The sequence below is a fragment of the Benincasa hispida genome, chromosome 9, assembly GCF_009727055.1.
Source record: "Benincasa hispida cultivar B227 chromosome 9, ASM972705v1, whole genome shotgun sequence".
Classification (NCBI taxonomy): domain Eukaryota; kingdom Viridiplantae; phylum Streptophyta; class Magnoliopsida; order Cucurbitales; family Cucurbitaceae; genus Benincasa; species Benincasa hispida.
The window spans coordinates 76,860,251-76,874,374 of NC_052357.1; the positions used below are offsets into that span (position 1 = coordinate 76,860,251).

Below are 14,124 nucleotides of genomic sequence, written 5' to 3' on the forward strand. Positions count from 1 at the left end.
ACCAAATTTTTCAATGTGTGATTCTCCAACCAAAAAGTTGGTTCCCTCTTTGTTTTGAAAGTTAAATTTTCACCCAACATTAGTTGAATATAACTTGTGAAGGGACAAATAACTATATTACTTTTGTTGAAATGAAAGAGTTAATTGTTATGGTTGTTGAAAGTTGTGTATAAAAATATTTTATTAATTTTATTATATCCATATAAATATTTGTTAGTCAACCTTCTTTAGTGTCGTCAGTACTTCTATAATGTTGGTTTTCGATTGACATTTTTGCTCAGTTTTGTACTAGTGGTAACAGGTTTATATATTAAATTGAATATTATTTTTTTAATTAATGAAATACTTTGTCGACACTTACATATGTTGCAAAAGATACTTGTAATGACCATTTATCCACATTTAGCAATAATCTTATATGTTGCAAAAACTTAACTTTTAGAGACAAATTTTCAACATCACCGTATAACACAAATAGCAACAGAACATGTGTTGCTAAAAATATGCTTTTAGTAACGTATTAACGTTAATAAAAATCACGTTTTAGTGGCGCGTAATGAATATGTCATTAAAACTTTCGACTCTGCAATCGGACTGCATAAATTGCTTCTGCCGAACAACCTTCCAATATTATCCTCAATGCACTTTGATTTTTGCAACCACCAATTTAACGTCTTTTCTTTCTCAATTTTGCAGCTACTGTCACTTTTTTTCCCACCAGCTTCGCGCGCGCGCACATATATATATATATTATATTTTGTAAAACTTAAATGAATAAAAATGTAATTTTTTCCTTCGGTCAAAATTAATTAACTCATTATATATATTTCCATTTAATCATATGTGCTTCCAAATTTTCCAACTAACTTTTGAGCCACCCAACGACAAAGATTTTTTTAGTAACCTTAAAAACGAAATACCATTTTTGAAAACCTTTTCTAAATTTCTTCCTCTTTAACATTTTTTTAAAACATGTTTAAAATTGAAAAAACAGAAAACTCTATTGGATACCAAAAATATCTGTTTTTAAAAAACTAAAAACTAAAAATCAAAACAAATTTGGTTATTGAACAATCTTTTAAATTTCAAAATTTAGCTTAAATTTTGTAAACATTCTTAAAATGTAGATAATAAAACAAGGAAATTTATGCATACGAGTATTATTTATAAGATTATTTAAAAAAAAAAAATCAAGATCTAATTTTTTTAAGTTTCAAATGTGATTGGACAATTTTTATAAAAAAAAAATTATCACGAACAACTCATAATTAGATACTTGAGTAAATTTCATAAGGATGAGTGGGGTGGAGAAGCACATATTTGTTAAAATAATATTCATTCAGTTTATTGTGACTTAAAATATTTGGAAATCTGGTAGAATTTGAACAAGATATTCGTCTAATCAGGGTTTTATTTTATTTTTATTTTATTATCAAAGTAAATGCAACAATGTTAAAGTTTCTTTTCGTTTCTGAGGGAAAGTTAGGAAGAATTAGAAATGTCCAATTTACAAGTGTTATTACAAAAATACCCAACATTATTCGTAGAGAAGGCTTCTCGTGGGCCCGTCTTTGTTGCTAGTGAGCATTTAGTGAATCGTGGGCCCCACTTTATCCCTCTATAGTCAAAAAGGTTTGAAAATGAGGATTCAATTGCCAGGAAGGACACGACTTTTGTCAATAGTCGAAAATTTCTGAGAATTTTATATAGCCGAACCGAATTTTGGGGAAACGAACCTTGAGGAATTATCTTCTTATATTCTCTTTAATATTGCGTCATATTATGCCTATTTACACGAAATATATTAAAATGAAATGTTCCAATATTGATGTATCTATTATTCTTTAAGAAACTAAAATCAACCTTAATTTGTTTTTTAATCAACTAATTTTTTTCCTTCTCTAGAGTAGTAGTGAGCACTGAGCGTGAAGAGAGGAAACCTCCGGGATGTGTATAGCGCAAGAATTAATCTAAAACTATAATAATCGTCTTGTTATAATAAATATTATCTTGTATTTTCTAATTAACTATCGTAAACATTATTTCAAAATCTCATTTATTATAATACTTATTATCTACTATAATTTTTATTATTTTACATTCATCATTTTTTATTTTTTGCTATATTACTTACTATTTTTTTCTCAAATTAAAATAGTTTACAATTCAAACACATACTATTATAATCCAAACTAAAATAATCTAGATTCTAAATATAAACTATCGTAACCTAATTATAATAATCTAGGATTATAATAATTAACTCATTGTCTCAAACTTTATCTTAATGTTACAACATTATCCTACTAAATTAGGTGAATAGTCGATCATGAATGGGAAAAGCACGAACGCAAAAAAAAAAAAAAAAAAAAAACCGACGCAAGCAAAAAAGTTAAAAATGCTTAATTAAAAAAAAAATCTAACTATTTGGTATATGGAAATTAGGTAGATAAAAGAAGAAGAAAACAATAATTATTAGGAAAGCCGGAGGGGGAGGCGGAATTAGTGGGCCTTAATGGGCCTTCGCGTACTCCAAAAATCAGACAAACAAACTCAAAAAGCTAACAATTCATCGGACATCGAGCCTTTGTGGGACCCTCCATTTTGAAATCTCATTTGGGCCGCACTCTGGCCCAATTAAACCCCTCATCTTTTCTGCCACAAATACCCCTACCTTTCCCGCCTTTCCACTGTCTTCCACCGGATCAATTTCGAAATCAAAATTAGCTTATAATACTTTTTAATTATCAATTTTTTTCTTACAAACTACCATTTTGTAAGAAAGCGCCTTTTATCCTCCTTAAAACCACTTTTTAAAGGCATGATATTTTTTTTCTTTATTAGTATTCCAAAGGCAAGCTAATGGTACACTAAAAAAAGTATATAAATCTCATATATGTATTCTTTTTTTAAGGAATATATATGTATATAACATGTTTGAATTTTCATAATTTTTGTTTATAGAAAAATCTTCGAAATAGAAAATTATTTAGAATTTTAAATAAAAGATGAGATCTAAAACAATGTGACTATGGCTTAAAAATGTCATGAACGAATTTTTCATTACAAGTTAATATCGTTTCAACATAAGAATAATATTAGAGTTTTTAAAAGAATGTGTGAAACTTTGAAAGGCAGGATAAAATTTAAGATACATACACACAATCTATCAAATAATTAAATGCTTCTTGTAGTTACTTTTTTCCAAAACCATCATAACGGACGGAAGGGTAATCTCGTCAAAAATTCCCAACTATTACGAGTGTAGGACAGCAGAGAAATAAATAACACACCCAAATAAAACTTAAACAAATCCATAGCATCCAACGTTTCGTTAATCCCTCTACGCGACCGTTTTCAGTTCCGGCCACCATTTTTCCGGTCACCGGCAAGCACCGAGCATCAACTCCACCGTCGAAATCTCTCTCTCTTACTCTACAAACCGCACAAAATGCCACGTCATAGGCCACCGGCATTTTCAGTTCTACTTCTAGCTGCATTTTCACTCTGCTCTTCCTCTGCTCTAGTTTCCTTCTCCCATGGCGATTCTCAAATCTCACCCATCTCAGGTTCCCACTCTCAATTTTTCTAGTTTCTTTTCGAAAACGTAACGTACTTAGGGAAAAGTTTTGTTTCGATTTTTGCCTTTTGTGAACAGTCTGAAAAGGATAACGTTTACAAAGAGGGACAAAAACAAGGTTCGCTTCTGATTTTCTAGCTGTTTTCTTCTTTTTACGGTTATCATTTTGTAGAGTGGAGACATGAAGACTATTATTCCGATGTGGAGCTTGCTGTGGGAAGTCCGAGTGGGTCTGTTGTGGAAGGCCCTATAATGGAGCCTGTTGAGCACTCGATATTTGTGTTGGCAGCTGAAAGAACTCGAAGAAAAGATCCTCTCAATGGCTTTCAAGCTTACACTAATGGGTGGAATATCAGCGACCGCCATTATTGGGCTGTAAGTTTGTTCATCCAAATCAATTCCTTGTCGAAATTTTGACAAAGTTGCTTTTCCTCTTAGAAGTTACATTGTAAGGACATTCAACTTTTGTTTTGTTGCTTGGAAAAGATATGAAAACTTACAGTTGTTGCAGTTGAATAGAAGATAATTAAACAAATTAAAGCTTAACTCCATATCATTTAAGGATGGTGACTTCTTATGTTAGTTAAATATAGAACTTCTAGTAAAGGGTATTCCATCTATTAGCATTTTCATTCTGTTGACATCTCTTTTAATCTCAATGTTCAAATGTATTTTTTGTTGTGAATACTTGTTATTAACCCTTCCCCTTGTGAAAGTGGATGAGTTGTTGATATTAGAGTGAGTTTGGACTACATTTGAAAGTAATACTTTTAAATGAAGTACTTTTTGTGTAAGTATGTTAGGAAAAAGTTACTAATTGTCTTTTTTAAGAGCACTTCAAATGCTTATTAGACTTTTCAATATCGCTTTTGACTATATATTCAAACACCATAAAAATGTTGAAAATTATTTCATACTGAACTCAGTCTTATTCGTTGTATCTTGTCTTTAATTTGTTTTTATTGGTGTATCTATCTACACTGGGCTTCTTAGCTGAGGTTACCTATTTGGTATGGTGACATGTAAGGATTTTGTTTTGGCTTTATTTGCAAAGATTATATGCAATACTTCTCTGTTCTATTGTGGCTCTCCCAAGTTTATTTGCTATCCCATACTTCATGTCCTTGCTGTGATTGGTTAATCTATTGTACCCAACATTTTTCCAGATATATTACTGTGTCTTTGTTCTTACTTTGTGCTTCTGACATTTGGATACAGTCTGTTGGCTTCACTGCAGTTCCTTTGTTTGCTGTTGCTGCAGCCTGGCTCTTGGGTTTTGGGCTTTGCTTATTGGTCATCTCTCTGTGTTACTTCTGTTGCGGAAGGCGGTCGTATGGCTATTCTCGAATGGCTTATGCTCTTTCACTTCTTTTCCTCATTATGTTCTCCATTGCAGCAATGTGAATATATGTCTTTCTCTCTTCCACTTGTTTAGTATTTGGTTGATATCTTGGGGGAAAAAGCTTATGCATCATCATCTTGTGTTTCAGCATTGGATGTGTCATTTTATACACTGGTCAAGGAAGGTTTCACAATAGTACATCAGAAACATTGGAATATGTTGTAAGTCAAGCAGATTTGACTGCTCAAAAGCTTCGTGATATATCAGATTATTTTGCTGCAGCCAAACTGACTGGAGTGGATCAAGTTTTTCTGCCTTCTGATGTTCAAACTGACATTGATCAAATTGAGATAAAGATAAACTCTTCTGCTAGTATTCTTGATGACAAAACTGTGCAAAACTCAAATGACATAAAAGATCTCCTTGATTCTATGTATGTGTAGCCTTCACCCTTTTTTCTTATTTATCTGTTTCCCATGTTCTGGTCATGAGCTGACAATCTTCAGACACCGCAGTCGTCTGGCTCTGATAATCGTTGCAGCTATTATGCTTCTGCTGACCTTTCTTGGATTCTGTAAGTTCTTTCTAATTTTTGAATATGCTCATCAGTTCCATAATTTCCCTCTACTTCCGAAAATTCCTTTTGTGATTCTCACTCATTTTAGTATGACATAACTTCTCTTGCAGTATTTTCCGTATTTGGTATGCAACTTCTTGTCTATATGTAAGTAAAACATTTAGACATATAAGTTTCTTTGTTTTGTTATCCACTTTTTCCCAATGCTTTCAAACTTATTTTTGTTTTTTAGAATTTGATATAAGAATTTCAAGTGTTTCTCTAAAACATTGTAAAGTCCTTAATAGGGAAATTAGGTGGGATGGGAACAACCGTACATTTCAAAAACAGAAAATTAAAAATGAAATTTTTATCAAAGGGACTTAAACCTTTTGCTGTTCATTTCTTCTCTTCACGGTGCCATTGTAAAGTTGTTTATTTCCATACTATATTTTCCTTAAACAACCATCATGGTGTATTATATACTATTGCAGCCTGGTGATAACTGGCTGGTTACTCGTAACTGGGACATTCATCTTATCCGGCACATTCCTTATTCTCCACAAGTAAGCTTTCTTCATACAATCTTATGGTGCATACTTGAAATGAAGTGAATTCTCATTTGGAATTTTAACATTTGAAATTCTTACAAATCTCACTTGTACTGAAGTTGATTGTAAGAATTTTACATCTGTGGCGACGCGTCCTATGTTTAACTTTTGTTCTTCATGTTATCCCTGATTAATTTTTTACTAGTCTAATCATTACGTACGAACTTATGCATTTGAATCATGCTTTTTGTCCTTGATTGGAGGGGAGATGGGATTCAATTGCCTATGATTCTTTTTTCACTCTCTGTCCTTCAATTCATAAACAAGGAAATCTGATATATTTTTCACCTTGATATGTAGCGTGGCTGCGGATACTTGCGTTGCAATGGATCAGTGGGTTCACAATCCTTCTGCGCATACGGCTTTAGATGACATTCTTCCCTGTGTGGATAAAGTGACTGCCCAAGAAACCCTGTTAAAAAGCAAGGAGGTGAGTGCACAACTTGTCGATCTGGTCAACGAGGTGATCACCAATGTTTCCAACATAAACTTTTCGCCAAACTTCAAACCAATGTACTTCAACCAATCTGGTCCGGTTATGCCAACTCTTTGTAACCCGTTTCACCCAGATTTGACACCAAGAACTTGTTCTTCTGGTGAAGTAGACTTGCAAAATGCTACACAAGTAAGTCATATGACCCTCAAATCAGATAGGGACAGTGAAATTATTATTCTCAACTGACAATGTTAAAAGAGAAGCCTTATTTTCATTGAAACAGGTATGGGGCAACTATGTCTGCCAAGTTTCGCCTGCTGGGGATATATGCATCACAACGGGGCGGTTGACTCCAAGCTTGTACAGCCAGATGGCGAGTGGAGTAAATTTAAGTTATTCACTTTTAAATTATAGTCCTACTTTGGTCGAGCTTCAAGATTGCACCTTTGTTCGACAGACATTCGATGACATACATAGAAATTTTTGTCCTGGTCTACAACAATACAGCAGATGGGTCTATGTTGGATTAGCAACCGTCTCCATTGCTGTTATGCTTTCTTTGATCTTATGGATTATTTACGGTCGAGAACGGCACCATCGTGCTTCTGCAAAAGGGTTCACTAAACCAGCTGGGGAAGAGTTGGAGGGGAACAAAGAATCTTGAAAACTGTAAGTGTAAGATTATTTCTTCTGCTAACATAGCTTATATTTAAGGATCTACTTATATGTTTTTTAGTGTAATTCCATGAATGTATAATATGTCAAGATTGCCTTCAGTGTGCCGACCTATTTTTTCTTCACAACCAGCACTGCCGTATTAGCCAGCTTGTTTCTATACTGCTGGTATGCATTGCAGGGGTACTAAAAGGGGAAAAAGAGGACTATTAGAATGTGTCATGTTCTTTGGCTTCTCACTCAGCCATTGAATTCAAATATGGAACAGAGGGACCAGTATGAACGGTTGTAGTCAGTTGACGTTTCAGAAACCAAATCTATGAAAAATTGGTTATCATATAGTTTGGTATGCATTGCAGGGGTGCTAAAGGGGAGAAAAGAAGAGCATGAGATTGTGTTATGTTCTTTGGTTTCTGATTCAGCCACTGAATTCAAATATTGATCAGAGGGAGTGGTATGAGCGGTTGTAGTTGGTTGGCATTTCGGAAACAAAGTCTATGAAAAGTTGGTTATCATATAGTTTTCATATATCACTTGACTATGGAAAGTAATGGTAGTATAGCTCTACTTGTTGATTGATTTTACTGAAATAAAAAAGCATATATAGTTACTAATTTTCATAGATGATGAGGAAAATGGAAAGCTACTAGTAAGCTTAAAATAAACATATTTGTTAAAGGATGGTGAGAAAGGTTGTAGGAGTTAGAAGTATTTGTAAGAAAGGATATTTCTTGTTTCTGCTCTGACCGTCTTACTTTTCTTGTGAATAAAACTTCTTTTGTTTCCTTTGGCAGAAAAAAATGGTTGGTTAATGGGGAGAGGGTAGTTTTGGTAGATACACATAAAAGAGAGGGTAGGAATGGTAATTTCCTATAAATTTGGGGTGTGGTGTAATTAGTCAAATCGATATCAACGAATCTTTACTTGTGATGAGGGAGATGGTACATTCACATTTTCAAATAGATCCATGATCTTTAAGGTATGTTTGCGAAATGATTTAAGTCACAGACATTTTAGAGTACAATGTATATATGAATATAACATAAATAAATAATTTAGTATGTAAGTAAAAAATAAACACAAAAGAAATAAAAGAATATTGATAATTTTCCTTGTACATTTGGAAATTATTTATGGGTTTTAATAGATCAATTAATATTATTAAAATTTTGATTATCTAATTGATCAAATTTAGTTAGATTCTAATTTTGAATCAAAGTTGAATTTTCTCTCTTCTATTTAAAACAATAAATCAATTTGTTGATTAATAGGCGTATTTTTTTAAAAAATAATATATANNATATAATTTTTTAGTACAAATAGGGACGAGAGATTTGAACCAAAGACCTTTGGATTCTCGACATATATTGATGTTAATTGAACTAAATTCTTGTTGACTTGACTAATGGACATGTTGAAAAATTCAAACATTTGAATTTTTAATTAATTTTGACAGTTAAAAAACCGTCTAATTATCAAGCTCGTATTTTATTTTTCAACGTTTTCTACCTGTCAAAATTAATTAAAAATTTAAATGTTTGAATTCTTGTGGTTGATACTGAGCTTGAAGCCTTGAGACTGGAGATTGGACCCGCATTAATTGTTTCCAAATATTTTAATAAGGTCGAAATTCAATAACAAAAAAGTTAATGCATTTACAATTTTTTAGACAAACTAAACATACCTTTTTAGTTATTGTAGACTTGTAGTGTTGGGGTCCAGCCATCACGAAAGGCCTAAGATAATATTTTAGTTCCCATCATTTTTTAATTTACTCGGAATTTAAAAAATAACGACTATTTTTTAAATAAATTTAAAAAATAAAATGTATGCCGTTGCCCGTTACAATTTAAAATATATATATTTCAGAGAAAAAAAACAAATAAAATTATATGAATAGTTGACTCTACCTTCTTTGACTTTCAAGCTGATTCGTGTACAATTTATTGGATAATATTAGATCTCAATTTTCATTCTAAAAATGAATGATTTAATACTCCACTCTTGTTAGTGATTGAATTGAAAAAAAAAATTATAATTTTATTTTAAATGATAGATATTTTATGAACTTGTGAAAGTAGAACTAGAAAATTATATTCAAGTACATCTATATATATATAAAAGGCCATTGCCTCTCTTCTTTCATAAATTTTTAATGAAAAATTAACTTAGAAATTAAAAGTAAAACAATGACTATGAAAATATGAGGCTAAGATGTTATACGAATTACAAACCAATATAGCATATTGAATCTCTAAATTAAAAATAAAACAGTGACAATGAAAATATGGGGCTAAGATGTTATACAAACCAATATAGCATATTTTAATCAACAAAGGTAGAGATCCTTAAGGTAATTGGTATTTTATGTTTATATGGGTAGATAAAAACATATTTATTAATACTAAACAAAAAAAAAATTCTCATTCTCTAAAAAAAAAATCATGGGTAACATAGTAAATAGAAGGGAAAAAAATAAAATAAACAAATGTAAGAGAGAGTGATCGACTTCATGACCTCAAAAAAGAGTAATAAGTATCTTATTCAATCAAGATTGGTAAAAAAAAAAAAAAAAAAAAAAAAAAAAATAAGAGTTAGAACTATAGACAAGTAAAAAGTAGTAAAATAAAACAGTAAACAAATACTGGGGAAAAAAAAGTACCAAGAGATTTTGCATATATCTCATTACTCTCTAATATATTTTTTTTAGAATTACATGAGTACCTACTCTCTTTATTCTTTAAAACAAATACATATTCCTTTTATTTACCCTATAACTTTCTTTCAAAAAATAATATGTTAATGTTGTTAGACCTCACAACATCTTGAAAAAAGTACATATCAATAGTTACCATAATTTACTAAAAAAATAACTTGTTTTAATAATAATTATCGCACACTCATTCTTTAAGGTTTTAGGTTTAATCCTCCATTTACTTATTAAAAAAAACCTAGTTATGACATAAGGAAAAACAGCATATGAGGTGCAAAAGTGGAAGAGGTTCCTTTTGGACAAGCCAATTGGAACATGCCACCCTTTTGCTTCCCAATCACCTTTTTACTCTTTTAGAAGATATTTGAGGTAAAGAATTGGTTATTGTAGTATTAAGTTATTAAAGTTAGGTTATAATAGTTTATATTTGGAGTGTAGATTATTTTAGTTTGGATTACAATAGTATGTATTTGAGGGGTAAACTATTTTAGTTTGATAAGAAAGTAGTAAACACTGTAGCAAAGAATAAAAAGATGACGATTGTAAATAGTAAAAAGGGGTGTACATGGGTTGGATTGAGCGTGTTTTTGGACTAACCCAAAAATTCGGATTGATTAGGCAACCCAAAAAACCCAAATAAAGTCTTTAATCCAATTTGGGTTGGATTGGGTTGTCGGGTTATAACTTATGTTTTTCTTTTTAATTAAACATATGTAAATTTATGTACAACACATGACTAATAAATAAAATTTCATAAAAATCAAATGCTAAATACCAAATATGTAAGATATTTATTGCAAACTTTAAATAAAGACAAATATCATAACAATTTTAAAAGAAAAATATTTAAAATTCACAAATTAATCAATACAAAGTAATCAAATTTTAAAAAAAGAGAAATGTATATATAATATTTTATTTATATATATATAATTCGGGTTGAGTTGTGTCAACCCAAAGTTTTTTTAGCCAACGTACGACCCAAACCAACCTAACTCAACCCAACAAAATAGAAAAAGTTTATCCCACTCCAACCCAAAAAAAAAACTAACCCCATCCAACCCGGGTTGAGTAGTCCGGGTTGTTCAGATTGTCGGATTATTTGAACACCTGTAATAATTTATTGGAGACTACAAAATAGTATTTACTGTAGTAAAAAGTGATTATTATAATGTCTTCACCTTCCATCCATGTGATTTGCTCTCTTATCCTTTTATCCAATCCCTATCCACTCCCATTCTTTCTCTTTCCCAGCTTTATAATTATCTATATTATCACTCACAAAAAAGAAAAATTAAACTTTATAATACGTAACTGTACTATATATTTATAGTCACCGATAAAAGTGTACATTATTTTCTATGGAGTTGTTTTCTATGTATATAAATTTTTAGATTGAAGATTTGAATGTTTGATATGTTAATCAATGTATATATTTTAATTAGTTGAACTATATTTCATTGATATAAGATTATTTTGATGGATATACAACATTTAAAAAAATATAGAGAAGTTTTTTTTATAAGAGAAGAAAAGAAAAAGAAAAAAGAAAAAAAGAAAGCAAAATAAAGAAAAGTAAATGAATATAAGACACAAAAATAATTAGAAGCATTGATATTCGTGAATTTGTCCCTTTAATACGGGTAAACATTTGAAGTATAGGGTTTGGAGAGATCTTGAGACGTGTGTTATCTATCACATTTGACGTGAACATAATCTATATGACCATAGTTCAAAAGAATTTTTATTTGTTATTCTTAGGGGATTGAGACTTCTATTAAGGAGACTCAAGCATGCCAGATCTCCTCAATGGGACATTTTTCTTTGTGTTGTGTCTTTTTCATGTTTCTGGTTTGTATTTTGTTCTTTATTTTTCCTCTTAAATCTTCTGATTATTTTCTGTGTTTTGATGTGCCTTAGTTTGATCACGGCTATGTGCTCTTTTGGCTTTATATCAATTCAATATCTTTGTCATAAAAAAAAAAAAGGAAATATAAAATCTTTTTTTTTTTCTTACGCTCGGGAGAGGAATAAAGAATTATATGTATAGTTTAACACACTAATTTGGAACATTTACTTCTTGCTAAATAAAATATATTTTAATTAATTGGTTGAAAAATATAAAGGCCAAATTTATATTTCTATGGTGTATTCAAGCGGATAAGGGTAACTAACCCTCTGGGAAATCAAAGGCCAATACAATTTTTTATTTACAAATAGCAATATTTTTTTGTGTTAAAACTTAAAATATACACATGATTGCAATTATACCCACGGTAGCATCAATAATAATGTAATATTTGTATTGACAATACGATGTCTTGTGCTGTTTAATTAAATTATATATTCAGTTGTTAATATTTAAGTATGGGGCAGGGCCTACTTGATTTTAGAAGAAAATTTTAAATTACATCTACAAATTTTATATTATACTTGGTTCATATCATTTCATTAACAAATGTCATCACATATACTTTCTTTTTAATATATATAAAAGTAAGTTTGACACAAATTCAAGGCTAGTGATGATAAGTCATCTCTAATCATATCTTAATGGCCATTGTTCACTCTAAACTTAAATTATTTAAGTTAAACAATTAACATAGATTTATTCAATTTCACTTCTTAAAGTCTTGTAAATGTTCTTTGCTTGTCTATAATATGAGATTTTTCAAACTCTATACATAGAATTTTTTAATTGTGTCTTAGCAATGTAGTTTTAGTTCGATTAGTCAGGACATTAAGATTTACCTTCCTAGAAATTAGAATATTCCCATGGAACCTTATTCTCTACCTCGACCGGGCATTGACTCGACCTATGTGTGATGTGAACTCTAAAGGTAAGAAGAAAAAGACATTGCAATTGTAAGATAAATTTGAAGGTTTAAAAACACTTTGATTCATGTAGAAATTGAATTAGCAACTTGGTATCTATATTTTAAAATTCTTGACGTTTTAATCATGTTGTTTGTACTTGATGAAGCTTCTTCTGCAATAAAATTAAGTTGTGTTCATCCTTGTAGTAATGAACGTGTGATGGGTCCAACTTCATCAGGTCTTGGTAAAGGTCAAGGACTTCCTCAAGTTGGATCTCTTAAATTAGATGTAGATTTAACAGTCACTGAAGATGAGTCAATGCCTTGAACAGGTTGAACAAAGTAAAGAATGAGAGGTATTGTTCCTAAATCTGAATGGAAACTACAGAATGGAGAGAGAGTGCGATCATCTAAACCTCCGATTCTTGATAATGCTACATTAAAACTATGAGGTGACCAAGAAGAAACAAGATATGGAGGATTTGTTTTCGACATTTGGTCTAGAAGCCAAAGATAATAAAACTGTTATTCTAACTAATGAGAGGGAAATGAGAAAAATGGGAAGTGTGTTCATTTCATTCTAGATAACTCCATATAAATACATATCTTGAATCTAAAAATAGATTCCACAATGTTAGCAATTAATCCCACTAACTCTACAAGAATAGGAACTTAGACTTGACTACAACTAAAAATAACTTCAACTATTTCCTAGAAACTAGGAATTGACTAGATCAACTCAAAAACTAATTTGTAGTTTTGAGTTACTAACATTCTCCTTCTAACTCAAATACTGCAAACATCTAACTTGCTCCTACGAGCTTGAAAACGACTCACACAAAAAGACTTAGTGAAGATATCAGCTATTTGCTCTTCTAAGTTGCAATGTACCAGTTGCACTTCTCCTTCCTTCTGCATCTCTCTCAGAACATAATACTTGATCTTAAAATGTTTGGTCCTTCCATGAAAGACTGGATTAAATGAAATGGCTAGAGTGGATTGATTATCCACAAACACCTTCACACACTTTCCTGCTTCAGATGTAAGTCATGCATCAATTTCTTCAACCAAACAGCTTGGTTGACTGTTGTCGTTGCTGCAATGAACTCAACTTCTGCAGTTGGTTGAGCCACTATATCTTGCTTTTTTGAACACCATGAGAAACACCCTGAGCCAAAAGTGAAACAATAGCCGGAGTTGCTCTTCATATCATCTAATGACCCAGCCCAATCACTATCTAAGTAGCCTTGCAACTCAAAATTTTCAACTTTACTAAATTTGATCCCAAAAGACGGTATGCCTTTTAGATATCTCATAACCCTTTTTCCAGCAACCATATGATTCTTGCTTGGACAGTGAAGAAATCTAGATAAGACACTTTCAGTGTACATAATG

General features: G+C 31.1%; 1 protein-coding gene across 4 annotated transcripts; it reads left to right on the forward strand.

Moving 5' to 3' along the window:
• Positions 1-3,294: 3,294 nt before the first annotated feature.
• On the forward strand, positions 3,295-7,728 carry LOC120085317. Of its 4 annotated transcripts, none has more exons than XM_039041247.1 (10): positions 3,295-3,569; positions 3,753-3,955; positions 4,799-4,980; positions 5,071-5,355; positions 5,438-5,496; positions 5,610-5,646; positions 5,973-6,044; positions 6,390-6,714; positions 6,809-7,194; positions 7,333-7,728. In XM_039041247.1, exons 1-9 carry the CDS (start codon positions 3,452-3,454, stop codon positions 7,187-7,189), a joined length of 1,662 nt encoding a protein of 553 aa, XP_038897175.1. In that variant the 5' UTR covers positions 3,295-3,451; the 3' UTR covers positions 7,190-7,194; positions 7,333-7,728. The 4 variants fall into 4 exon arrangements, with proteins under 4 accessions (XP_038897175.1, XP_038897176.1, XP_038897177.1 ...); XM_039041248.1 differs by having other exon boundaries at positions 7,382-7,728; XM_039041249.1 differs by having other exon boundaries at positions 7,560-7,728.
• The last annotated feature ends 6,396 nt before the right edge of the window (positions 7,729-14,124 follow it).

Excerpts from the sequence above, each read along its gene's own strand:
- LOC120085317 (XM_039041246.1), top strand. The coding sequence starts at position 3,452 with ATGCCACGTCATAGGCCACCGGCATTTTCAGTTCTACTTCTAGCTGCA. Across the intron at positions 4,981-5,070 it reads ATGTTCTCCATTGCAGCAAT|CATTGGATGTGTCATTTTAT; the intron begins GTGAATATATGT and ends CTTGTGTTTCAG. Across the intron at positions 6,715-6,808 it reads ACTTGCAAAATGCTACACAA|GTATGGGGCAACTATGTCTG; the intron begins GTAAGTCATATG and ends TCATTGAAACAG.